The following is a 27906-nucleotide window of genomic DNA, read 5'->3' as shown; positions in this document are numbered from 1 at the left end:
CTTGCAACCTTACAGTTAACTGGTCCAACGCCCTAACCACATGATTACATTGCACACCACGAGGAGACTGTCTGTTACGCGAATGCAGTGAGAAGCCAAGGTAAGTTCCTAGCTAGCATTAAACTTATCTAATAAAAAACAATCAAAAAATCATAATCACTAGTTAACTACACATGGTAGATGATATTACTAGTTTATCTAGCGTGTCCTGCGTTGCATATAATCGATGCGGTGCGTATTCACAAAAAAAGGACTGTCTTGCTCCAATGTGTACCTAACCATAAACATCAATCCCTTTCTTAAAATCAGTACACAAGTGTATATTTTTAAACCTGCATATTTTGCTGAAAGAAATCCAGGTTCGCAGGCAATATTAACCAGGTGAAATTGTATCACTTCTCTTGCGTTCATTGCACGCAGAGTCAGTGTATATGCAACAGTTTGGGCCGCCTAATTTGCCTGAATTTTACGTAATTATGACATAACATTGAAGGTTGTGCAATGTAACAGGAATATTTAGACTTATGGATGCGACCCATTAGATAAAATACGTAACGGTTCCGTATTTCACTGAAAGAATAAACGTCTTGTTTTCGAGATGATGGTTTCCGGATTCGACCATATTAATGACCTAAGGCTCGTATTTCTGTGTGTTATTATGGTATAACTAAGTCTATGATTTGATAGAGCAGTCTGACTGAGCGATGGTAGGAACCAGCAGGCTCGTAAGTATTCATTCAAACAGCACTTTCGTGCAGTTTGCCAGCAGCTCGTCGCTGTGCTTCAAGCATTGAGCTGTTTATGACTTCAAGCCTATCAACTCCCAAAATTAGGCTGGTGTAACCGATGTGAAATGGCTAGCTAGTTAGCGGGGTGCGCGCTAATAGCGTTACAAATGTCACTCACTCTGAGACTTGGAGTGGTTGTTCCCCTTGCTCTGCAAGGGCCGTGGCTTTTGTGGAGCGATGGGTAACGCTGCTTCGAGGGTGGCTGTCATCGATGTGTTCCTGGTTCAAGCCCAGGTAGGGGCAAGGAGAGGGACGGAAGCTATACTGTTACACTGGCAATACGAAAGTGCCTATAAGAACATCCAATAGTCAAAGGTATATGAAATACAAATCGTATAGAGAGAAATTGTCCTATAATTCCTATAATAACTACAACCTAAAACTTCTTACCTGGGAATATTGAAGACTCCTGTTAAAAGGAACCACCAGCTTTCATATGTTCTCATGTTCTGAGCAAGGAACTTAAACGTTAGCTTTTTAACATGGCACATATTGCACTTTTACTTTCTTCTCCAACACTTTGTTTTTGTATTATTTAAACCAAATTGAACATGTTTCATTTTATTTGAGGCTAAATTGATTGTATTGATGTATTATATTAAGTTAAAATAAGTGTTAATTCAGTATTGTTGTAATTGTCATTATTATAAATACATATATTTTTTTTAATTGGCCGATTAATTGGTATCGGCTTTTATTGGTCCTCCAATAATCGGTATTGGTATCGGCGTTGAAAAATCATAAACGGTCGACCTCTAATCTAAATAAGATGTGTGGATTGCTTGATAGTCTATGTGATGTAAACAGAGAGATCTACTTTCTTGGGGACCTAAATATTGACTGTTTTTTTTATCATGCTGTATTCTCAAGAGGAAGCTTCTCACTGTAACCAGTGCATGTTAATCTGTTTCAGGTTATTAATCAACCTACCAGGGTGTTTACAAACACTACAGGATTAAGATCATCCACATGTACTGATCACATTTTTACTAATACTGTAGAATTTAGTTCTAAAGCTGTATCCGTACACATTGGATGCAGTGATCACAACATAGTGGCTATATCCAGGGAAGCCAACGTTCCAAAAGCTGGGCCTAAAATAGTATATAAGAGATCATAGAAAAGATTTTGCTGTGACTCTTATGTGGATGATGTTAAAAATATTTGTTGGTCTGATGTGATTAATAAGGAGCATCCAGACGCTGTGCTTGATGAATGTACATACAAACAATTACTTACAAACAGACATGGGGGAACAGAGGGTTAAATAATGAACAAGTAATTGGGGAATTGAAACCAGTTGTGAAAGACAAAGACAAAACAAATGGAAAATGAAAAGTGGATCGGCGATGGCTAGAGGACCAGTGACGTCGACCGCCGTACGCCGCCCGAACAAGGAGAGGGACCAACTTCGGCAGATGTGACACTGGCTGCACATTTGACTGGCTGACTTACTGCAAATTGAGAAATTATGTGACTAAACTCAACAAAAAAAGAAGAAGAAACTGTATTATGGAGCCAAGATCAATGATATAAAGAAATATGGAAAAAAAACTTTGGAGTACTTTATATGAAATTATTAGCAGAAAGACATTCAACTCCATATTTCATTGAATCAGATGGCTTATTCATCACAAAGCCATTTGATGTTGCCAATTATTTGAATGATTACTTCATTGGCAAAGTGGGCAAACTTAGGCCGGAAATGCCAACAACGAACAGTGAGCCATCGTGCTCATGTATAAAAAAACAAATAAATAATGAAAGAAAAGCATTGCAACTTTACATTTTGTAAAGTTAGTGTGGGAGAGGTGGAAAAAATATTGTTATAGATCAATAATAACAAACCTCCTGGCATTGACAACTGAGATGGAAAGCTACTGAGGATGGTAGCTGACTCTATAGCCACTCCTATCTGTCATATCTGAAATATCTGAGCCTAGAGGAAAGTCTTTGTCGTCAGGCCTGGAGGGAAGCCAAAGTCATTCTGCTACCCAAAAGTGGTAAAGCAGCCTTCACTGGTTCTAACAGTAGACCTATCAGCTTGCTGCCGGCTCTTAGAAAACTGTTGGGGAAAAAATGTGTTTGACCAACAATGCTTCTCTGTATTTATTTTTTTACTCAACCTTTATTTAACTAGGCAAGTCAGTTAAGAACAAATTCTTATTTCCAATGACGGCCTACCCCGGCCAAACCCGGACGACGCTTTGCCAATTGTACGCCACTCTATGGTACTGCCAATCACGGCCGGTTGTGATACACGGCCGGTTGTGCCTTAGACCACTGCGCCACTCGGGAGCTACAACACTTAATTGTAAACGAATGAACAACAGACTTTCAGCATGCTTTAAGAGAAGGGCACTCAATGTGTACTGCACTGACACAAATGACTGATGATTGAATGAAAGAAATTGAAAGTAAGAAGATTGTGGGAGCTGTACTGTTAGATTTCAGTGCAGACTTTGATATTATTAACCTGTTGAGAAAACTTATGTGTTATGGCTATTCAACCTCTGCCATATCGTGGACTCAGAGATATCTAATTGAACTCAGAGGATTTTCTTTAACTTCTTAAGGTATAGGGGACAGCATTTTCACTTTTGGATAAATAGTGTGCCCAATTTAAACTTCCTGCTACTAATGCCAAGAATAAAATATATGCATATTATTAGTACATTTGGATAGAAAACACTCTGAAGTTTCTAAAACTGTTTGAATCATGTCTGTGAGTATAACAGAACTTATGTAGCAGGCAAAACCCATAGGACTAACCGTTCAGATTTTTTTTGAGGTCTCTGTTTGTTCACTGAGTTCTCATTGGGAAATGATATTTCTTAGGAACTTGTTGTCAGTTCCTACCGCTTCCACTGGATGTCACCAGTCTGTGGAATTTGGTTGAGGTTATTCATTTGTGCAATGAAGAAGTACGGCCATCTAGGAACTGCGTAACACTGTTGAGAGTTGCGCAAGACTTGAAAAGTAGCTTGGTTTGTTGTCTTTCTGTATTGAACACAGATAGACCCGTCTTCAATTTGATTGATTATTAACGTTTACAAATACCTAAAGTTGTATTAAAAAAGTCGTTTGAAATGTTTTGGCAAAGTTTACAGGCAACTTTTGAAATATTTTGTAGTGATGTTGCGCAATTTGGAAGCAGTTTTTTTTCTGGAACAAACGTGCCAAATAAATGGACATTTTGGATATATATCGACGGAATTAATTGAACAAAAGGACCAATTGTGATGTTTATGGGACATGTTGGAGTGACAACAAAAGAAGCTCGTCAAAGGTAAGGAATGTTTTATATTTTATTTCTGCGTTTTGTGTAGTGCCTGCAGGGTTGAAATATGCTACCCTCTTTGTTTACTGTTGTGCTATCATCAGATAATAGCTTCTTATGCTTTCGCCGAAAAGCCTAAAATCTGATATGTTGGCTGGATTCACAACGAGTGTAGCTTTAATTTAGTATCTTACATGTGTGATTTAATGAAAGTTTGATTTTTAGATCATTTTATTTGAATTTGCCGCGCTGCATTTTCCCTGGCTTTTGGCCAAGTGGGACGCAAGCGTCCCTTATACCATAAGAAGTTAATGGAAGCTTGTCAAACATGTTAACTGTGGTGTACCACAGGGAAGCTCTTTAGGCCCTCTACTATTTTCTATTTTTACCACTGGCACCTGCCACTGGCATTAAACAAAGCATATGTGTTCATGTATGCTGATGATTTAACCATATATGCATCAGCAACCACAGCTAATGAAGTCACGGAAATCCTTAACAAAGAGTTACAGTCTGTTTTGGAATGGGTGGTCACTAATAAACTGGTCATGAACATTTCTAAAACTAAGAGAATGGTATTTGGTACAAATCATCACAAAACACAGGGTAGAAACTCAAAACAAAAGAGCGAGGAGTACCTCGAATAAATAATACATGCACAATGATTAACCCATAATCATCTGCGCAATCTACAATGTCACGAAAGCCCCAAACACACAGCACAGGTACTCACACGCACTAATGGACATTGTAACAATAATCAACAGGATACTGGTAAACCAAGGATACACTTATACAATTACTGGTCACTGGAAATAGGGGCCAGGTGTGCGTAATGAACGTTCCAGAGGGATCCGTGACAGTAATCCCCCCCAACAGTTCCGGCCTCGAGGGAGATCAACCCTCGAGGGTTGATCAGGACCCGATGCAGCTGCCGAAGTTGTGTCGTCGTCAGACGGGCCAGTTGCAGCTGCCTGAAGTTGCGTCGTCGTCGGATGGACCAGTTGCAGCTACTGATTTTGCGTCATTGGACGGAACCGTTGTGGCGACATCGGACGGCCCAGTTGCAGCTGCCGAAGTTGCGGCGACGCCATAAAGACCAGTTGCAGCAACGTCGGACGGGTCATTCCCGCTGTCTCTCTTAATGGTAGATTATTCTGTCACGTCGGTATGAAGGGTCGGGAGACAGGCGCAGGAAAGCGTAATAGTTTTTAAAATTTAGCCCAAATTACGGCGTGCCGTGTAAAGGCACGGGAACAAAGACCAAACAAACACGTAACAAAAAACAGGGTAGAAACCCCAAACAAAAGAGTGAGGAGTACCTCGAATAAATGACACACACGCACAATGATTAACCCACGGGACGAGACCCGTAATCATCTGCACAAAAGCCAAAACACAGGTACTCACACGCACCAAAATGGACATAGTAACAATGATTGACAGCACCATGGTGAACAAAGGGCACATGTATACAAATACAATCACTGGGAATAGGGGCCAGGTGTGCGTAATGAAAGTTCCAGAGGGATCCGTGACACACCAGACATGCCACTAGGGGTCTTTTTACACAGTCTCCAGGTCCAGAACAAATTCAAGAAAGTGTACAATATTATACAGAGCCATGAATGCATGGAACTCCCTTCCATCTTATATAGTGCAAGTGAACAGCAAACCTTGTTTAAAAAACAAATAAAGCACATCTCGGCACAACGGCCTCTACCCCATGTGACCGATTTGTTGTGTGTATTTATTGACATGTACAGTGCAATTGTAAAGTATTCAAACCCGTTGACTTTTTCCATATATTGCTACATCACAGCCTTATTCTAACATAGACTAAATAGTTTTATCCCCTCATCAATCGACACACAATACCCCATAGTGAATGCTACAGAGATGGTTGTCCTTCTGGAAGGTTCTCCCATCTCCACAGAGGAACTGTGAACCTCTGTCAGAGTGACCATCTGGTTCTTGGTCACCTCCCTGACCAAGGCCCTTCTCCCATGATTACCCAGTTTGGCCAGGCAGCCAGCTCTAGGTAGAGTCTTGGTGGTTCCAAACTTCTTCCATTTAATGATGGAGGCTACTGTGTTCTTTGCGACCTTCAATGCTGCAGAAACTGTGTCTTGACACAATCCTGTCTCGCAGCTCTACGGACAATTCCTTCGACCGCATGGCTTGGTTTTTGCTCTGACAGGCACTGTCAACTGTGGGATCTTATATAGACAGGTTTGTGCCTTTCCAAATCATGTCCTAACAATTGAATTTACCACAGGTGGATTCCAACCAAGTTGTAGAGACATCTGAAGGATGATCAATGGAAACGGGATGCACCTGAGCTCAATTTCGAGTCTTATGTATATAACATATAACATACTTAACAAAATGTGTAAAAAGTCAAGGGGTCTGAATACTTCCGAATACACTGTATGTGTAACTGATCCACACACATACTACATGTTAATGTTTAGAAACGTATGTAAATTGTAAAGTCTTTTGTCTGTAATGTATTTTTTATTATGTGTTGGACCCCAGGAAGAATAGCTGTCACCTTTGGCGTCGGCTAATGGGGATCATATCAAATCAAATCAAACTATACCTAACCCGGGCCTCAACATCATAACCCTCTGAGAGACAAGGCAAGAAGGGCCTTCTATGCCATCAAACGGAACATGAAAATCGACAACCCAATAATGATCTGGCAAAAAGTACTTTATTCAGTTATAGAACCCATTGCCCTCTATGGTTGGAGGTTTGGGGCCCATTCACCAACAAATAATTCACAAAATGGGACAAACCCAATTGCACAATTCTTTGTGTACAACGCAAAACCCCAAACAATGCATGCAGAGCAGAATTAGGACTATACCCGGTAGTTATCAAAATCCATAAAAGAGCTGTTAAATTTTCTAACCATCTAAAAGAAAGCGATGCACACATATTCCACCACAAAGCTCTCACCTACAGAGAGATGAACAAGCAACTGGTTCTGAGGCTCTGTTCACAAACAGACCCCACAGAGCTCCAGTACAGCAATACAATTAGACCCAACCAAATTATGAGAAAGCAAAATGATAAATATTTTTGACAGAATCAACCAAAGAACTGAGAAAATTGCAATGCTATAAGGCCACAAATAGCAAGTGCACAGTGGCAGAATACCTGACCTCCGTGACTGACCCAAAATTAAGAAAATCCTTGACAATATACAGTCTCAATGAGCATAGCCTTGCTATTGAGAGAGGCCACCATAGGCAGACCTGGTTCATCGAGAGAAGACAGGCTATGTGCCCGCTGCCCTTAAAATGGTAGAAACTGAGCTGCACTTCCTAACCTTCTGCCACATGTATGACCACATTAGAGATACACTTTTCCCACAGATCACACAGACCCACACAACAAATGAAACATAGATAAACTCCCATATCTGTTAGGTGAAATACTGCAGTATTACCAAAGCAATTATCTCAATTGCTTTGGTAATGTAAACACATTTCCCATGCCAATAAAGCCCCTATGAATTGGATGAGAGAGAGAGAGAGAGAGAGAGAGAGAGAGAGAGAGAGAGAGAGAGAGAGAGAGAGAGAGAGAGAGAGAGAGAGAGAGAGAGAGAGAGAGAGAGAGAGAGAGAGAGAGAGAGAGAGAGAGAGAGAGAGAGAGAGAGAGAGAGAGAGAGAGAGAGATGTTTCAAGTGAGGACGCAGAGAGATAAAATCGAGAGGGAGAAGAGAGCAGGATGGAAGGAAAGTCTAAAGAGAAAGGACTAGATAGAGATATCAAAGGGAAGGAGAAAGAGAGAACATACAGGGAAAGAGGGAAAAGGGGAGGGAGTTAGAGATAAAGGGGCAGAGAGAGTTAGAGCAGGAGATCAGGGAGGGAGAGAGACTAAACTTGTAGTCTGTTCTCTGGGAGAGAGCTAGTCAAAGTTCTAGTAAAGAACCAAGATGACCCCACACCTCCTCACCTAACTCTCAGTAAATACATCAAAGCATCTGCAGCACTCACTTCTGTCATCATGAAATGCTTTGAGAGTCAAGGATCATATCATCCTCTACCTTACCTGACAGCCCAGACTCACTTCAATTTGCCTCCAACTCAATCATCAAGTTTGCAGACGACACAACAGTAGTAGGCCTGATTACCAACAATGACGAGACAGCCTACATGTGGTGCCAGTAAAATAACCTCTCACTCAACGTCAACAAAACAAAGGATCGTGGACTTCAGGAAACAGCAGGAGCACCCCCCTATCGACATCGATGGGACTGCAGTGGAGAAGGTGGAAAGCTTCAAGTTCCTCGGCGTACACATCACTGACAAACTTAAATGGTCCACCCACACAGACAGTGTGGTGAAGAAGGCGCAACAACAGTGCCTCTTCAACCTCAGGAGGCTGAAGAAATTTGGCTTGGCACCTAAAACCCTCACAAACTTTTATAGATGCACAATTGAGAACATCCTGTCGGGCTGTATCACCATCTGGTATGACAACTGCACTGCCCGCAACCGCAGGGTTCTCCAGAGGGTGGTGCGGTCTTCCCAACGCATCGCCAGGGGCAAACTACCTGCCCTCCAGGACACGTACAACACCCGATCTCACAGGAAGGCCAAAAAGATCATCAACGACAACAACCAACCGAGCCACTGCCTGTTCACCCCGCTATCATCCAGAAGGCGAGGTCAGTACAGGTGCATCAAAGCTGGGGCCGAGAGACTGAAAAACAGCTTCTATCTCAAGGCCATCAGACTGTTAAATAGCCATCACTAGCACATTAGAGGCCTTATATACTGTACAAAGTCTTGAAATCACTGGCCACTTTAATAATGGAACAGTAGTCACTTTAATAATTACTCATCTTTTATGTATATACTGTATTCTGTTCCACTGTATCTTAGTCTATGCCGCTCTGACATTGCTCGTCCAAATATTTATATATTCTTAATTCCATTCCTTTACTTAGATTTGTGTGTATTGTTGTGACATTGTTATTACTACACACTACATACTAATATTACTGCACTGTTGGAGCTAGAAACACAAGCATTTAGCTACACCCGCAATAACATCTGCTAAACACGTGTATGTGACCGATAAAATTTGATTTGATGGGTGACTATTATTATTTCCATCACAAATGAGTCATTCAACAGAACATGCAACTAACATAACTGTTTGCTGATCCCAAGTTGGAAAAACTCCTGAACACATTGCACTTCAATTCCAGATGCTGAATGCTGGATTGTGGAATTCAGTTGGAATTCTGAGGGGGTGATATCCCGGTGGATGAGACGTTGAGATGTTGTCTGCACCGTGAAATAAACCCACAGTGTTTGTGTGTGTGAAGCCTTTTTATTTCCCTCTGAGAAGGGCTCTGGAACAGAAAGCCTGGCGTTCCAACAAGAAAATGGAAACTCTGACCCTTTGACTCACTGTTGACGTTTCATTCGCATGTCTGCAGCCAACACAAGCACCCGGCACGGCCCTGGTCATGCAGAACGTTGCTGCAACGTTAAGGGGATGTTGGGGCAACGATGGGGTGGGGAGGGGGGGTGTTGGGAAAAAGTTGTTTTCCACGACATCATAACAGCGCAGAGGGAATGGGGTGCTTTTCTAGGGCTTAATGCTCGCACCAGCTGTGCCCTGACCACAACCTGACAACAACATAACATAAGCACTAGGCCCCTTCAGAGCTGACACACACGAAACAACCTGACACGAGCTCACAGCTGACACATAACATTCCCCAAACATTCCAGTGATGCTTTAGCAACGCTGTCAATTGTCTCAATAGGCAAACTCGAAAGGGAAAGAGGACAGTTGCTTGTTGACTTGGTTGACTCCCTTCATGCTTTCAGTCAAACCCGACTGGGAACAGCAACTGTTTTCAAAAATGGACTTCGGTGATGATAGCCGATATCGGTACACAGATCGTTTTTAGACCAGTATTACTCCTCCCATGGGTGTGTCCTGATTCAGCTGTCAGGAAAGGCTTGGAAGACACATACAAAGACAAAAGCTTCATAGTCATTTAATTAGCCTGCATCTTGTTCTCCAGATGCAATCATGCTCATTTTCCTCTACAGTAACACAAAGATTTGTCGTCAAATGTATGTCCTCTTATAATCACAATTACAAAAACCTTTGTTCAGTATGAGAGTTGTGTTCCCATAAAGTTGTTGACTAGGACAAGTAAACACAGTAGTTAAATTCTAATGAGAGCTATTTGGGCCTGTATCTGAGAAGCAAGCTCATGTCCAACTGTCAATCAAACTATCCAAGGCTGATATCTCTCTGCTCGTTAAATCTCTCTCCAGTGTAAAAAGACATGTTAGAAATGGACACATGGGTGAGCACTACTTCTTTCTCTCCCTCTCCATCTCTCTCTTCCTTCTGTCTCTCTCTCTCTCTCTCCTTCTCTATTTCTCTCCCCAGTCCTCTCTTTCTCCGTCCCTCCCTCCCTCCTCCCTCTCTCTCTTTCTCTCAGTCCCTCCATCTGTGTCCACAATGAAAACAGCCTCTTTCCCAGCAGTCTTTGCCAGAAGGGAGGGATGTTGGCAGACGAGTGTTACTGGAGACATGGGGAGAAGATGGACAGTTTGGCCCAGGGACATGAGGGTCAGTATGAACCAACCGTCTTCTGCATGTTTACACTGTTCCCTCACTGTAACAGACATTGTATAAGAATGGATCTGGTCTCCTGAATGTCCTCCATATATCCTGTTGTACCCCTCCTCAGGTTCAGGATGACAGAGAAGGATGAGTGGGGGATTTTCACAACAGGTGCTGGGCTCAGCAATGTCTCCCTGGCAACTAGCGTCACTTTCCAGTCTTATAGATGAGACCCACGTAAACACACCCAAATGCAGATACGAGCGCGCACACACACAGACCCAACCCTACCGCCCACACACATACACACACTTATCCCAGTACAAAAATCAGGGAGACAGAATTTAAACTTGTAACAAGCAGAACGGTGGCCTAGCCAAACCCCTCCTCCCCTCTTCCTCCTCCCTCTCTCCTCCCATCCCCCCTCCCCGGAGTGGCCAAAGCAGAGGCAGATGTTTCCCCTCCCACCTTCCCTTCCCTTCCTTCACTGCAGAAACATAGGGCTTCCTCCTGCGCACACACACGCACTCTCACACACACACACACACACACACACACACACACACACACACACACACACACACACACACACACACACACACACACACACACACACACACACACACACACACACACACACACACACACACACACACGGACAGACAGATAGATAGAGCATGGTTGCTCTCACACTCCTTAAAAGGCATACTACTGGGCTGGGGCCATCATAAAGCTCCCCAGCACTCACTAAATAACACAACACTATTGAGATACGCTGACACCGGTACCGATACAGTACAGGAATCAGCCAGTGTGTGTGTGTCATATGGGCGTTTTTGTATTAATGGGTGTTGGATGACCTTGTGGTGCATTGGGACTCATGAAGATCATCTTTCATGTGTCAGTGTGTTTTGGAACAGGACATTGCAGTCATCAGTGTGTCCATGATGTTTCTATATCAGAAGACATAGCCCCAGCTCTCGTTCATCACGTGATGAGGATAACCCTGTCTACGCTGAACTGGAGGAGGAGGGAAATGGTACGGTGGTTAGTTACCTGTGCAACCGAAGTAGGTACGTGTACAACGTTTTCCCTTTTGACTTTCTATAATATAGTACATATTTAGTTAGTGGACAGGATGAGGGCTTGAAAATGGATTGTCCTGTTATTCAAATTACTCTGCTAATCCCCTGACTTCTCCCTCTTTTGTGTGCACGCGCGTATGCGTGTGTGCGTGTGTGTGTGTGTGTATACTGTACATATGTGCGCGTGAGATCAGTTCCACGGCGAGGGGGCCATCAATGACGTGATGTCACGTCAACCTCACAAGTGACCTAGGGTTAGCGATAGCGGCTACGACCCCTTGAGATATGGGCTTGGGGAGTGAGCTCATTTCCTCCATGGCTGCCAGCATTAACAGGACCGCCACTGAGTCCACCAACCCTCAAGAGAAGAGAGGGTCAGGGACCAGGTTCACACACACACAACGTTAATGTACATTAGTGACCCCTTGATCAGTGTGTGTGTGGGGGGGCTGGGGTTTGCAAGAGTGGGAGACATAGGGATGAATGAGAGAGAGAGAGAGAGAGACAGACAGACAGACAGACAGACAGACAGGGGGGGTGATGAGGCTAAGGTGAAGAGGTGTTGAAAAATGGAAAAGTCATGTGGAGCATTTCATCCAGCAGCCACAAACAGGGTATAGGGATATTGGTGTGTGTGTGTCCTACCTGTCTAGGGCAGTGCTGGTAGCCATACTCCTAGCGAAGCCCTTTAGTCCCAGCTGTCTGAAGTAGGGGATACAGGAGAGGTTGGCAGCCATAACAGCCAAGGAGTCTGAAGGGTTCACAAAGAAACCATTCTCACCCAGGATCATATACCGGTCCTGCAACACATACACGCATCAACCATACAGCAATACATGAAGAAATATACAATGCATAAGCAATAAATACCTCATCTAATCCACTAATTCAAGTATGTTAAAGATAAACATTTGCTGTTACTCTAACTGGCACTCCCATCCCTACCAGTTGATACACTGTTGTTTTAACTGCATCTCTCCCAATCAAATCAAATGTATGGGACACACTCCTTCCTACTAAAGATGCAACACTGTAAGCACTGGGAGGGGGCTCCAATGGAACACAAAAGAGTGACATAATTCTCCTGATGCTCGGCCCAGTAATTGAGTTAGGCTAATGTGCGTGAGCGTGGCGCTGGTACAAATTACTATGTGAGATGTTGTGGGGAAAAAAGAGATGTCTGTCACAGATATTAGCTGGTCCCATTGCCTAACATCCTGCTATTGAAAAGGAAATAAATGCAGACAAAAACAAACAAAGGCAGTTCCACGTTCCCATTAGAAAGCAGACCTGGGTCCACATAGGTCAAGTTTTTTTTTCTTCTTTCAAATACTTGATTTGGCTTGCTGCCAAGGAACCAATGGAATAGTCCCAAAAGTGTCAACGCTGCCCAATTAAGCAGAATCAAACATGCTCATCAAACGTCCTCATCAGCTCCCCTGAATGTGTATTGTAGTACTTTGTACATTATACAGTGCCTTCAGAAAGTATTCATACCCCTTGACATATTCCACACTTTATTGTGTTACAGCCTGAAATCAAAATGGAACAAATTTATTTTTCTCTCACCCATCTACAAACAATACCCCATAATGACGAAGTGAAAACATGTTTTTAGAATTTTATGCAAATGTATAGAATCGCTTTGTGGCAGTGATAACAGCTCTGAGTCTTTCTGGGTAAGTCTCCAAAAGCTTTCCACACTTTATTCAAGCTCTGTCAAATTGGTTGTTGATCAGTACTAGACAACCATTTTCAGGTAGCCATAGATTTTCAAGCAGATTTAAATCAAAACTGTAACTCGGCCACTCAGCAACTCCCGTGTAGATTTGGCGTTGTGTTTTAGGTTATTGTTCTGAATTAGTCTTCCAGTGTCTGGTGGAAAGCAGAAAGAACCAGGTTTTCCTCTAGGATTTTGCCTGTGCTTAGCTCCATTCTGTTATTTTTTTTTATCCTGAAAAACACCCCCGTCCTTAACAATTACAAGCATACCCATAACATGATGCAGCCACCACTATGCTTGAAAATATGGAGAGTGGTACTCAGTAATGTGTTGTATTGGATTTGTATTCAGGACAAAATTTAATTACTTTGATACATTTTTTACAGTATTACTTTAGAGCCTTATTGAAATCAGGATGCATGTTTTATTCTTTACAAGCGTCCTTCTTTTCACTCTATCAGTCAGGTTAGCATTGTGGAGTAACTACAATGTTGTTGATCCATCCTCAGTTTTCTCCTATCACAGCCATTAAACTCCTTAACTGTTTTCAAGTTTCCATTGTTAAATCCCTGAGTGGTTTCCCTCCTCTCCGTCAACTGAGTTAGGAATGACACCTGTATCTTTGTAGTGACTGATTGTATTGATATACCATCCACTGTATAATGAATAACTTTACCATGCTCAAAGGGTTATTCAATGTAACAAAGTATTCAAAGTCAAGTTCTGCAGTGGGATCACCAAAATAAAAATAAAAATAACAGTTAAGAGAACAGATTATTGTATGGGACAATATACAAATGTTTTTAAGAAAGATACAATTGTATTGAGTCAATGTATTTATTGGTTTCTTTTCATTTTGATAAGAGATGAAAATGCAATGAATTGAAGGTTATTTGTTGATGTAAAAATCGAAACGTAATGATTTTAAGATGGTGTCATTAGATTCTGGGTGGGGTGGGGTCGCAAGAAATTCTTGTGGAAAAAAAATGGGGTCCCCGCAGAAAACGTTTGAATACCACTGATGTAACACAACAACATGTGGAAAAAGTCAAATGAATACTATACTTTGTGAAGGCAGTGTTCCTCTCCTCCTCAGCTGTCTTACCCCGTCTGCATCGAACGCAGCTCCGAAACCAATGTCTCCGCCCTTCATGGCATCAACCAATGGGGCTGCGTATGTGAGGTTGGGCTCTGGAGGCCGGCCCCCAAAGTCCTCCATGGGGACACAGTTGACAGCCGCATTGGCAGGAGCCCCCAGCTCATCACACATGATACGGCGCACGTACAGACCCATCACTGACAATAGAGTACAATATAATAGAAAATAATACAATGGAATATAATACAATACAATAAAATACAATAGAACACAATACATTATAATCACTGGTAAGCACCTGATACAATACTGTAATTACTTTGGTCTTTATTAGTAATGTTCATACCTCCGTTCATGGCGTCTATGCGTATCTTCAGCTGTTCAGGTCCTGTCAGAAGACTCTTGATGGCGTTGAAGTCAAAGATGGTTCTCAGGAGGTTGAGGTACAACTCCACCGAGTCCACTATCTCAACTAACAACACACAGAAGAGGAGGGCAGTGGCTCAGAGTCTAGTGTGTATCTGCATGTGTCTATCCATCCAATAGCATGTATGCTACTTGTATGCAAGAACAGAGTGTATGTGTGGTGAGACTGTGTATGCCTGGCGTGTGAGTGTGTGAACATACAGTGCATTCGGAAAGTATTCAGACCCCTTCACTTTTTCGTCATTTTATTACGTTACAGCCTTATTCTAAAATTGATTAAATCATGTTTTTCCCCTCATCAATCTACATACCGAAGCAAAAAGTTTTTTTTTATGTTTGCAAATGTATATGAGACTCGAAATTGAGCTCAGGTGCATCCTGTTTCCATTGATCATCCTTGAGGTGTTTCCACAACTTGATTGGAGTCCACCTGTGGTCAATTCAATTGATTGGACAAGATTTGGAAAGGCACACGTCTGTTTATATAAGGTCCCACAGTTGACAGTTCATGTTAGTGCAAAAACTAAGCCATGAGGTTGAAGGAATTGTCCGTAGAGCTCCAAGACAGGATTGTGTCGAGGCACAGATCTGGGGAATTGTAACAAAAATTGTCTGACACATTGAAGGTTCCCAAGGACACAGTGGCATCCATCATTCTTAAATGGAAGAATATTGGAATCACCAAGACTCTTCCTAGAGCTGGCCGTCCAGCCAAACTGAGCAATCGGGTAAGAAGGGCCTTGGTCAGGTAGGTGACAAAGAACCGGAAGGTCATTCTGACAAAGCTCCAGAGTTCCTCTGTGGAGATGGCATAACCTTCCAGAAAGACAACCATCTCTGCAGCACTCCACCAATCAGGCCTTTATGGTAGAGTGGCCAGACAGAAGCCACTCCTCACTAAAAGGTACAGGACAGCCCACTTGGAGTTTGCCAAAAGGCGCCTAAAGACTCTCAAGACCATGAGAAAATATTTTCTGGTCTGATGAAACCAAGTTTGCCTGAATGCCAAGCGTCACGTCTGGAGGAAACCTGGCACCATCCCTACGGTGTAGCATGGTGGTGGCAGCATAATGTTGTGGGGATGTTTTCAGTGGCAAGGACTGGGAAACTAGTCAGGATCAAGGGGAAAGATGAATGGAGCAAAGTACAGAGATATCCTTGATGATAACCTGCGCCAGAGAGCTCAGGACCTCAGACTGGGGGCGAAGGTTGACCTTCCAACAGGACAACGACCCTAAGCACACAGCCAAGACAACGCAGGAATGGCTTCAGGACAAGTCTCTTAATGTCCTTGAGTGGCCCAGCCAGAGCATGGACTTGAACCTGATCAAACATCTCTGGAGAGACCTGAAATAGCTGTGCAGCGACACTCCCCATCCAACCTAACAGAGCTTGAGAGGATCTGCAGAGAAGAATGGGAGAAACTCCCCAAGCAGGTGTGCCAAGCTTGTAGCATCATACCCAAGAAGACTTGAGGCTGTAATCGCTTCCAAAGGTGTTTAAACAAAGTTTTTGGTTAAGGCTGTAATGTAACAAAATGTGGAAAAAGTAAAGGGGACTTTCCCGAATGCACTGTATGTGTTTGCAGTGTGTCTGCATCTACTCTCTGTGTATGCTGCTCTGTGTGGGGGCATAGGAGCACACACACAATTATTCTTTTTTTTTTTTTTTTTTTTAGGAACTCTCACCTTGCTGAGTTACAAAAGCAGGATACACAAGGTGCAATTTCAAAATGTGGTTGTGCATCAGCCGTTTTATCTTGTTATGTCAGTCACTGAGAGTCACTCGATTAGCCATGTCAGATAAAAAAATGCATATCTAGCCAGCTATCTAAACTTGTAGTAATTATGGTCGAATTACCGACCAGGGAGCCCCCATTGATTTTGTTAGTCACTCTCACTCAGATATTATATTAAAAACTGAAAACATTTCTCTCTCAAGGAAATTGCAAGACATTTGTCTCATGGGGCAGAGTAGAATTAACCACCAACTACATTTACATTTTTACATTTAAGTCATTTAGCAGACGCTCTTATCCAGAGCGACTTACAAATTGGTGCATTCATCTTATGAGATCCAGTGGAACAGTCACTTTACAATAGTGCATCTAAATCTTAAAAAACTAAATGTCATTTAGGGCCCCCAAACGCTAGGGGCGACTCTGACTGCAGGTGTGGGTATGGATGTGGGTAATCAGACCTGATAGCCACTGCAGTCCCTCGTGATGAGTTCTGATTTTTTGTGGCCCAGACCCCCATCAAAGTTGCCCATCCTTGGTCTACAGCAGGGGCAGTCAACTCTTACCCTATGAACCTGCTAGTTTTCTGTTCTTCCTGATAATTAATTCTTATTTTATTATTTTATTTTACCTTTATTTTACTAGGCAAGTCAGTTAAGAACAAATTCTAATTTTCAATGACGGCCTAGGAACTTACGCCCACCTGGTGTCCCAGGTCTAAATCAGTCCCTGATTAGAGGGAAACAATGAAAAAAAGGATTGGAACTGGCTTCACGGTCCAGAGTTGAGTCTGAGGGGTCTAGGGCAGCGTTTCCCAAACTCGGTTCTAAGGAACCCAAGGGTTGCACGTTTTAGTTTTTGCCCTAACATTACACAGCTTATTCAAATTACCAAAGCTGGTTGATTAGTTGATTATTTGAATCAGCTGGGTAGTGCTAGGGCAAAAACCAAAACGTACACTCCTTGGGGTCGCATGGGCCGAGTTGGAGAATGACCTGGTCTAGAGGGTGTAATGCATGTGTTAACTTCATTCAGGAGAGAGGCAACGATGATGATTCCCACGGACAGACAGATAGCAGAGAGGGAGAGCAGGTAAGACAGTGAGAAGTGCCTCTCCAAGCTCATAGAGTTCATAGACTGATGATCTGTCAGAGTGTGAATCAATCGGAATGATCAAATATGGTCTCTGATGAAACGATAGCAGTTTAAGTCTAGAGGGTGTATTGCATGTGTTAACTTCATGCATGAGAGAGGCAGCCATGATGATATTTTATTATTTATCAAAACAGTTTTTAACACAGTATAATAACTGTATTATCAGTTGAAAATATTACATTAAGTTTCAACCCATACTGTATGTAGAGCAGCAGTTGTAACAACCTGACATAGTGGAAGTGAGAAAAATACTAGGAAATGAATCATACAGTAGCAGAGAAAGAGTACAAAATGGTTGTGTAATTGAATATATGCACATTAACAGTCACACTGGTATTCAGTACAGTACGAATGGCCATGGCCCTCAAGACTGATTGGACTGTATCGGAGTACGTGCCCCTCTACAAGGGCCCCCTTAGCCTTGTAAATTTGACCATTTGTAAGTTAATATTTTTCTGTACCCTTTTTTCAAAAGTCACTAGAAACCTATTTTTTCAACAACAAAAAATCCCACATATAGGAAAATAGTTCCCCGCAATGTCAGAGTGGCTTCTATGCCCCTAGCTCTGGTCTGTGTGTGTCTAGCCCGTGTGTGTGTCCAGTACCTCTGAAGGGTTTGAACTTGTTCTCCAGGTCAAAGTCGTGGCGCCCCAGCCTGGCCAGGTCAATGCGGAGGTCAGGACATATGGCATACTCCTCCAGGGTCCTACTCACCTGGGCAATCTTCTCCATCACCGTGTCTGGAGACGGGCCTATTGGGGGGGGGGACGGTTACCATGGACACCAATGTTTGCACATTATGTACCCTGTTCCTGGCCTATGGTTGTTGTTATACAGTGGCTTGCGAAAGTATTCATCCCCCTTGGCATTTTTCCTATTTTGTTGCCTTCCAACCTGGAATTAAAATTGATTTCTGGGGGGTTTGTATCATTTCATGTACACAACATGCCTACCACTTTGAAGATTCAATTGATTTATTTATTGTGAAACAAACAAGAAATAAGACAACAAAAAAAATGAAAACTTGAGTGTGCATAACTATTCACCCCCCCCCAAAGTCAATACTTTGTAGAGCCTCCTTTTGCAGCAATTACAGCTGCATGTCTTTTGGGGTATGTGTCTATAAGCCTGGCACATCTAGCGATTGAAATGTTTGCCCATTCTTCAAGGCAAAACTGCTCCAGTTCCTTCAAGTTGTATGGGTTCTGCTGGTGTACAGCAATCTTTAAGTCAAACCAGAGACTCGCAATTGGATTGAGGTCTGGGCTTTGACTAGGCCATTCCAAGACATTTAAATATTCCCTCTTAAACCACCCGAGTGTTGCTTTAGCAGTATGCTTAGGGTCATTGTCCTACTGGAAGGTGACCCTCCGTCCGTCCAAGTCTCAAATCTCTGGAAGACTGAAACAGGTTTCCCTCAACAATTTCTCTGTATTTAGCGCCATCCATCATTCCTTTAATTCTGACCAGTTTCCCAGTCCCTGCCGATGAAAAACATCCCCACAGCATGATGCTGGGATGGTGTTCTCGGGTAATGAGAAGTGTTGGGTTTGTGCCAGACATAGCGTTTTCCTTGATGGCCAAAAATCTACATTTTAGTCTCATCTGACCAGAGTACCTTCTGCCATGTGTTTGGATAGTCCCCCACATGCCTTTTGGCGAACACCAAACGTGTTTGCTTATTTCTTTCTTTAAGCAATGGATTTTTCTGGGCACTCCTCCGTAAAGCCCATCTCTGTGGAGTGTATGGCTTAAAGTGGTCCTATGGACAGATACTCTATTCTCCGCTGTGGAGCAGTGCAACTCCTTCAGGGTTATCTTTGGTCTCTTTGTTGCCTCTCTGATTAATGTCCTCATTGCCTGGTTTTTATAACCCAACCCTGATCTGTACTTTTCCACAACTTTGGCCCTGACCTGTTTGCCCTTTGCTTAGTGGTGTTGCAGACTTTGGGGACTTTCAGAACAGCTGTACTGTATGTATGTCTAAGTCTCTGAACTGTGTGTGTGTGTGTGTGTGTGTGTGTGTGTGTGTGTGTGTGTGTGTGTGTGTGTGTGTGTGTGTGTGTGTGTGTGTGTGTGTGTGTGTGTGTGTGTGTGTGTGTGTGTGTGTGTGTGTGTGTGTGTGTGTGTGTGTGTGTGTGTGTGTGTGTGTGTGTACTATCCCAGGGGATCATGTCTATCGCAGGTAAAGCCCACCAGGTGATGTTGCAGGGCGTCCATGAACTTTACGAGCTTGATCAGTCCACACAGGTGTGGGGGGAGGAGCCTGGGGTCAACCATCTAGTCTTCATATGTCAGCACTGTGTCTGTGCATAAGTGTGTGAGTGTGTATGAATGCATTCTTCTGATGTGTACCTCACTCAATAAAGCCTTTGTATCCCCTCACCTCTACAGGGAGAAACCTGGACAAAGAGATCCTACAGGAACAGTTCATCTCAACAGTACTAAAGGTGGGGGACAGGAACTAAACAAGAACTCACATGAAATAGCCTTCATTTCTCAGAACAAGAATAGACAGACGAGTTTCAGAAGAAAGGTATTTGTTTATGGCCATTTTGAGCCTGTAATCGAACTCACAAATGCTGATTCTCCAGATACTCAACTAGTCTAAAGAAGGCCAGTTGTATTGCTTCTTTAATCAGAACAACATATTTCAGCTATGCTAACATAATTGCAAAAGGGTTTTCTTATGATCAATTAGCCTTTTAAAAGTATAAACTTGGATTAGCTAACACAACGTGCCATTGGAACACTGGAGTGATGGTTGCTGATAATAGGCCTCTGTACGCCTATGAAGATATTCCATTAAAAATCATCCGTTTCCAGCTACAATAGTAATTTACAACATTATCAATGTTTTGTATTTCTGATCAATTTGATGTTTTTTTAATGGAGAAAATTTTTTACTTTTCTTTCATAAACAAGGACATTTCTAAGTGACCCCAAACTTTTGAACGGTAGCGTATACTGAGATCATGTGACACTTAGATTGCACACAGGTGGACTTGCACCAGATCTTATTTAGAGGCAAAGGGGGTGAAAACATATGCAAGCACCACTTATCCATTTTTGTATTTTTTATTTTTTTTTCCCCCCCGTTTTCTCCCCAATTTCATGGTATCCAATTGTTTTTTAGTAGCTACTATCTTGTCTCATTGCTACAACTCCCATACGGGCTCGGGAGAGACGAAGGTTGAAAGTCATGCGTCCTCCGATACACAACCCAACCAAGCCGCACTGCTTCTTAATGCAGCGCGCATCCAACCCGGATGCCAGCCGCACCAATGTGTCGGAGGAAACACCGTGCACCTGGCAACCTTGGTTAGCGCGCACTGCACCTGGCCCACCACAGGAGTCGCTGGTGCACGATGAGACAAGGATATCCCTACCGGCCAACCCCTCCCTAACCCATACGACGCTAGGCCAATTGTGCGTCGCCCCACGGACCTCCCGGTCGCGGCCTGTTATGACAGAGCCTGGGCGCGAACCCAGAGTCTCTGGTGGCACAGCTGGCGCTGCAGTACAGCACCCTTAACCACTGCACCACCCGGGAGGCCCCTCCATTTATTTTTTAAATGTATCTTTTTAACCAAGTTATTTTTTTAATTTCACTTCACCAATTTGGACCGTTACATGAAATCCCCCCAAAAAAAAAAAAAATATATATATTTAAATTACAGGTTGTAATGCAACAAAATAGGAAAAGGGGGATGAATACTTTTGCAAGGCGCTGTACATGTTTAAGAACAGCGAAGCCTATGGTGGCATATTAATGCACAACTGTTATTCATAGGAAGTTAAATAACATTTTGCTCTAGATTGAGAGGTCATATTACTGAGTAGTCATAATCTTCTATATACCATGTGAGGATTGTAAGAAGCTACTGGAGTCATGTAGACATTGACAAAGTGAACATTGTGTAGAATTCTTTTGGGAGCCACAGTCTGTGGGCTCTGAAAGATAACTACTGTTGCGTGTGACATGAGGGATGAGGAGAGCAACACCACTTTGCTCTATTTATAGGACTGGAAGATGACTGAGATTCCACAGTAAAACCCTGGGGACTCGGAAGGCCTGTCCATGATGGAACTTCAGGAATATGTGAGTATTCCTTGTTAAGAGAATACACGGATAATTGCTGGGGCTGTGAGTGGGCTATGGTGCCAACTCTCTTAACTCAGTCAATAAATCACCAATATTGTATTCATATAGCACTTTTAACAAACACATTTATAATAAAGAGCCCACTAATAACCTGAGCATAAAGCCAAGAAGAGCAAGCACAAGTATCAGTGGTGAAAAGAAAACTCCTTAGGTAGGAGGACATCCATCAATCCTTTAACTGACTGACAAATTGACTGGCTGGCAGGTTGACAGCAATCAGTCAAATAAGCACCTCACCTCCATTGGCCACGTTGAATTTGACCCCAAAGTCTCCCCCGGGGCCTCCTGGATTGTGACTGGCTGTCAGGATGATTCCACCAATAGCCTTGATCTTCCTGATGATGCAGGACACAGCAGGGGTGGAGAGGAGGCCGTTGTGTCCAATCACCAGCCGACCAATCTGAAAGAAACAGACAAAGGGAGAGTTTGAGGAACTTTAGCTGACTGAATCTCATTCTGGGACCTATGTAGATATTGAAGTAATGAATTGTATCATACATTATTCAAGACTAAAGCATGTACAAACATCGCAACTCAAGAATGAAAAGGCCTATTATTGTAGACTAGCTCAGTGTAGCTTACAAAATGATTTAATTCGCATGTCTTTATTGTAATGAGCTTCAGAACTCTTTATAGTCAAGAGATGTTTTCTAGAACTGGTCATGTGGCTTATGTCATGACGCTCAGGGCTTCATCTTTCCAGACCAGATGCGTCCAGAATTTGGCACGGACTGAGGTTCCAGACGTTCTATCAGGCTTGGACTAGGCTACATTCCAGACAGTCATCATGTGCGTCTACATCCATTTATTGAAGTAGCGCGAACAGTCTTGCATGTTCTGTCCCTCGGCTATAGCATCTCAACTATTCTAAATAAAAGTGTCCTCATTCTTGTGGAATTAATTATTATGACGTCGGCGCATCTCCTCACTTCAGGATTTCGAGAGAGAGAGAGATACTCTTGGCTCTATTGAATCAACCCCAACCTCGGTTTTTGGCATAAGAGCAAAAACATTTGTATGGTTTGAAAACCAAATAAAATCAGCTGTGTTAATGACAACATTCTCTCCCCGTAAATAAAAAAAAATAAAAAATATATATATTTAAACATATCCCAGACATCGCTTTGGATCGAATAGTGCCCTTTGGGTGCGCACTTAACACCTGCCTTGCCCTGTCAGCGACCCGTTGTACGTCACGCCTATCATCATTCCATACTCTGCCCCCAGAATTTCACAAATATTCTTTCAATGTCTTCCCCGCGCTTATGTCCTGTGAGTTTGGCTCTTGGCCACTAAACTGGGTATCCCCCAAGCTTCGAACTAAGCAGGGAGGAATGTAGCTGAGTGGCGCGTGGGCAGGAGTGGACGAGGGATTGAACAGCCGATAAGGCAGGAGACATTAAACTGAGCCAGCAGAAAAATAGACCCATCTCAAAACAAATACATTCCCCTCAGTTTTTCATTTAGTTATTTCACCAAGCTTGTCGTATAGATCTGAGAATTAGACTGCTGTCCTTTCCAAGCGCTCTGCGCAATTGGTTAAAAGGCTCCGCCACTCACTCAGGCCCGCGCACGCACGCACACACACAAACAAACACACTGACACTGGGAGAGGGTACAAGCTTTAGGTTGAAACATAGCCTGCCTATCTATATGCACGTACGCATATCGCCATAATTCGGAGTGTTGTTACAAGGCCACTGGATTGACTAATCGTTTCAGAGGCGCATAAAGAGAGCAGGCTATGCTAGGTAAACTCGTGTACAGCATTCCCTTGTATGCACTTGCCTAGAGTTTCAGATGTATAAACCATAGTTCATACGACCCATAGGCATATGGAGGATTAACAATAAAATACCATGGTTTATTATGCTATTTCTGTGCTTCGTTTATCATGATCATCATCATCATCATCATCATCATTATCATCATCACTAACCCTGAAACCATTCCAAACTTTCTGGCATGACATTCTTGTCTTACCCCGTTGGCAGCGGCCATCTGAACTATAATCTCCGTGGCTGCTCGGCTGAAGTAGCGTCCGTCGCTGCCTACCACCATCGTGCATCCCTGGCGGTCCCTCAGGTCGATGGACGACAGTACACTTTGGATGTAGTTCTGCAGGTAGTTCTTCTTGCCCTCGAACACAGCCGTCTTCCGCCGCAGCCCGTTAGTACCGGGCCGCTGGTCATCAAACGGGCTCGTCTGGACCGTTACCACGGGAATGGGGTTTGTCTCCATCCTCCGCACGAGAACCCACCGGGAGTGGCGGGTCGACTGGCTATACCGGGGATGACTCACTGTCGGCTGGATAGAGGTGGAGAGTCAAACATATGTAGGAGACAGACTGTGTTAGGGAGGTGAGACGTCCAGTGATGTCCGCTCCAGTCCTCCAGAAGTAGCACTTTCGAGGGAGGTGGGGGATGCGTTTACGCAATGACAGCACACCAGCGCTTTCCAGAGGGATGGCTATTAAGATGATAAATCCCCGTCAACAAATTCCTTGGCTTATAAACTCGGTTTGAGATATATGCTAGTTATAGGCCTGCTGTAGGTTTTAAACACATGCCACAGAAAACTTGCAGTGGGAGCTTTGGATAGGCTAATGTAATATTAAGCCAAGTCTTCTCTTCCGCCTGACAACTCCCTATTTTCCAAATAAGCCCGACTCTCCACAAGGACATGCGCCTGCCAAAATCAGGGAGGGCCAAAAGCCCCTACAATCAGCTGCGCCTCTGGACAAAAATAGCCCGGTGGAGTACGGGGATAATTGTGTCGAGCTGGGGCTGTAACCGGACAAGGCAAAGCACTGTCAGTGTCAGTGTGCGAGCATTAAGCAGTTAACGGTCAAAGACATGCGGAAAAGTGACGAGGCAGGATCCGAGGGCGCACTGTTGGCCATGGGCAAAGCAATGCGTCAAGCAGACCTCCCCTGTCCCACATTTGAGGCAATATAGTACATGGTAAAGTAAAACACACTAGTTGGTTTTAATATGGTACTTTAAGCTAATGGACTAGAATGATAACTAAACTGTGACACAAATGGAGTGCGTCTTATTTAATGGCAGCTCTCTCTATCTCTCTCTCTCTCTCTTTGTACTATAATGCATAAAAGCTAACATCAGAAGAGCAAGATGCGTTATGGGTGGCCAGAGAGAAGCATATGGGCTGGTTCACTGATGCATAACTTAGTGGACAGCGCAACCAGGAGCAAAATCAAGGAAAGACATTTTTGTAAAACGTGCTTTTTCAAAATTGTAGGCCTATTGGGCCTAAAAACGTGGTTGTCTGTATTGAAATGCATTAAACATGGGCCACACGGTGGCAGCATTGAACTGGCCGACAGCTGGATGCAGACGTTCTCAAGCTTTCATTCGATTTTGTAAGGAAATTAAGATAGAATCAAATGTATTTAAAAGCGACTCAATTAAATATTACAATAATTATTTGAAATAAAACAAAACAGGGCACGAAATTCGTACTGATGAGACTGATGTGTTTTATTGACAAACACGGGTTGTTTCGCCAATTACAGGACAAACAACATTTATGAAAATAAATATGAGCCTACGCTTACAATAATTCACAATAACAACTGTCATTTACTGTTCCGATACCTATTTTGCCAAGTAATTCTGTGCATTATATTATAGTCCTGCTAATTTAGACCTGGTTTTCCAGAAATTGAAATTGGAAACCTTTAGGTGCAATCATTTCCTCAGGTTATTTTGTACTAATAGATGGCATCTTTAGCGATCAATGTCTAAGTGTAATAAAATGTGGGGAAGGAAATAAGTTGGCCTAAGCATAACCAAACACCGCAAACTGACGGTATGGTCAAACTATTTTTATTGTTTCATTTCAATGTCGAAAATCAAAATACAATGGATTTTTAACATTTGGCAAAAGTGGTTCCACTTTCACGTTGACACCATATTTTAACAAATATATTATCAGTCTTCATATTTACATTAACTTCATGTGACATACTGTATTCAACATTGAATGAACATAAACAACATGCAGTTTAAATACTTTCCTTGAGAAATGCGTAAACGTGCCTCCATTGGATCATTTCATCACGTGTATACAAACACAGAGGTTCCTTTGGTAGAAGCTATAACAAACAAACACTTCAACAACTAAGGTAAGGCATTTGGACATTCTCTGTTACTGAAGGAACAGCGCTCAACATTGCACTTGGGCAGAATGGAGTCATTGGAGCTGGAATCGGGCTCGGGAACCAAACGAACAGTGCCCGTGGGAAGATCAACAGAACAATGAGGGTTGGAGTTCTGTGGATTTGAGTTATGTGATACATAAGGAAAGGTTCTAGTCATAATGCTGTCAATACTGAATGAACACTTCGTATGTGTGTCGCTCGCAGCCTTCTGTACTGCAGGAGTTGCTGCGTAAAGTTCTGTTCTGAAGTCCACGGGGGCAACTACCTTACAGCTGCTGCTTAGACTCGGGTATGGTAGGTAGGAGGAAGGTAGCATCACGAGCCGGTCCTGAACGGGCATACACCAGAGAGGGGCAGCCGGTACGCTCACTTGGCTTTGGACGCAGTAAGGCCGGTAACAGCTAAAGTTTGGGTAAAACATGAGTCCATCTTTCATATAATCCGGCTGGTTTCTCTTAAACCTCTTCCTGCGCCGGAGAAAGCTGCCGTTGTCAAACATGTCCTCAGATGCGGGGTCCATAGACCAGTAGTTGCCTTTGCCTGCGTTTCCAGGCTCTCTCGGAATCTTGATAAAGCAGTCGTTGAGTGACAGGTTGTGCCTGACGGAGTTCTGCCACGCCGGAAACTTCTCCCGGTAGTAGGGGAACTTGTTGCTGATGAAGTCGCAGATGCCACTCAGCGTCAGTTTCTTCAGAGGACACTGTAAGATTGCCATGGTGATGAGAGCGATGTAGGAATACGGGGGCTTTACAGAACCGCGAGGTCTTCCCAATGAAGGTGTGTCTGCACAGAAACTATTCTCGCTCTCCCCAGATGAGTCGAACTCAGAGCAGTCCAGTTCGACGCTGAACTCGGCGGATGAGCTAGGCTCCCTGGTGTTGTCCGTCCGGTAGAGAAGATGCCGGTCAAGGAGAGGCTCGTCCTCTCCCGCTATGTATACTTCATCCTCGTTCAGTGGCAAGCCAGTCTGCTGGGACGTTTCATACTCCTTGGAGAGGGTCATGGCTCAGACCACAACGTCCACACACGCGTAAAAGCGAAACTTTTACCACCGTATCATTAATTCATAACACGCGTAAAAGCGCACAAATATATGTATTCTCTGACTTTCTCGGCTCGTCCTGTCCCTGTGGTCCTGGTCAGCCTGTTTGTGTTGACCGTGGGAGTTGAGTTTTTTATTAGTGGGCTGTTGTTGTACCCCCCGCCACAGCCCAGTCACACTCAGACCTATCAGAGACGTCCCTCGCCCCAGGGTGTCTGGGCAGACAAAGGGAAAACTATTCCGGAGAATCCTCACATGCATAATATTGATCTAGTATGCAGACACCTCAAAGTTCATGGAGCATAAGACTTTTAAATTAAATATACTTATCATAATGTAGTTCCTATATATAGTTTGCAAAAATGATTTATTACAAAGCGAGGGTAGAATCAGATGGTGATTTGAGCAGGATCCCTCATGCGTATCCAGTTCCTTCTATCAAAGTGTCCCGCTCCAGACATGGCACATTATGTCTACAAATGCAAATACATTGCGGTCAACTTTATATCCTTAATTGGTATACAGTGTGTTCAACTTTATTCACGGTCAACATTAGAGCGATAACCGTGGCACATTTCCTGTTCAATTAGGCCTATTAAAAGCTACGCAG

At 43.2% G+C, this 27906-nt stretch overlaps 2 protein-coding genes across 2 annotated transcripts in view; both read right to left on the bottom strand.

The window, feature by feature from the left end:
• Nucleotides 1–24790, bottom strand: part of pgm5 (phosphoglucomutase 5) — a 42698-nt gene extending 17908 nt beyond the window's left edge. The window contains exons 1-6 of the mRNA XM_052461795.1: nt 24055–24790; nt 22309–22471; nt 18512–18658; nt 14934–15059; nt 14594–14784; nt 12411–12565 (exon numbers count right to left, since the gene is read on the bottom strand). Coding sequence (XP_052317755.1) covers nt 12411–12565; nt 14594–14784; nt 14934–15059; nt 18512–18658; nt 22309–22471; nt 24055–24312 — 1040 coding nt within the window. The 5' untranslated portion in view covers nt 24313–24790. The remainder of the gene's footprint in view (nt 1–12410; nt 12566–14593; nt 14785–14933; nt 15060–18511; nt 18659–22308; nt 22472–24054) is intronic.
• A 762-nt stretch (nt 24791–25552) lies between these two features.
• Nucleotides 25553–27386, bottom strand: LOC118394255 (forkhead box protein D5-B). Its single transcript, XM_035787469.2, has one exon. It carries the CDS (start codon nt 27255–27257, stop codon nt 26214–26216), a length of 1044 nt encoding a protein of 347 aa, XP_035643362.1. The 5' UTR covers nt 27258–27386; the 3' UTR covers nt 25553–26213.
• Between the last annotated feature and the right edge of the window lie 520 nt (nt 27387–27906).

This window comes from Oncorhynchus keta, chromosome 14 (genome assembly GCF_023373465.1).
Source record: "Oncorhynchus keta strain PuntledgeMale-10-30-2019 chromosome 14, Oket_V2, whole genome shotgun sequence".
NCBI lineage: Eukaryota > Metazoa > Chordata > Actinopteri > Salmoniformes > Salmonidae > Oncorhynchus > Oncorhynchus keta.
This window is presented reverse-complemented; position numbering and strand designations above follow the sequence as displayed.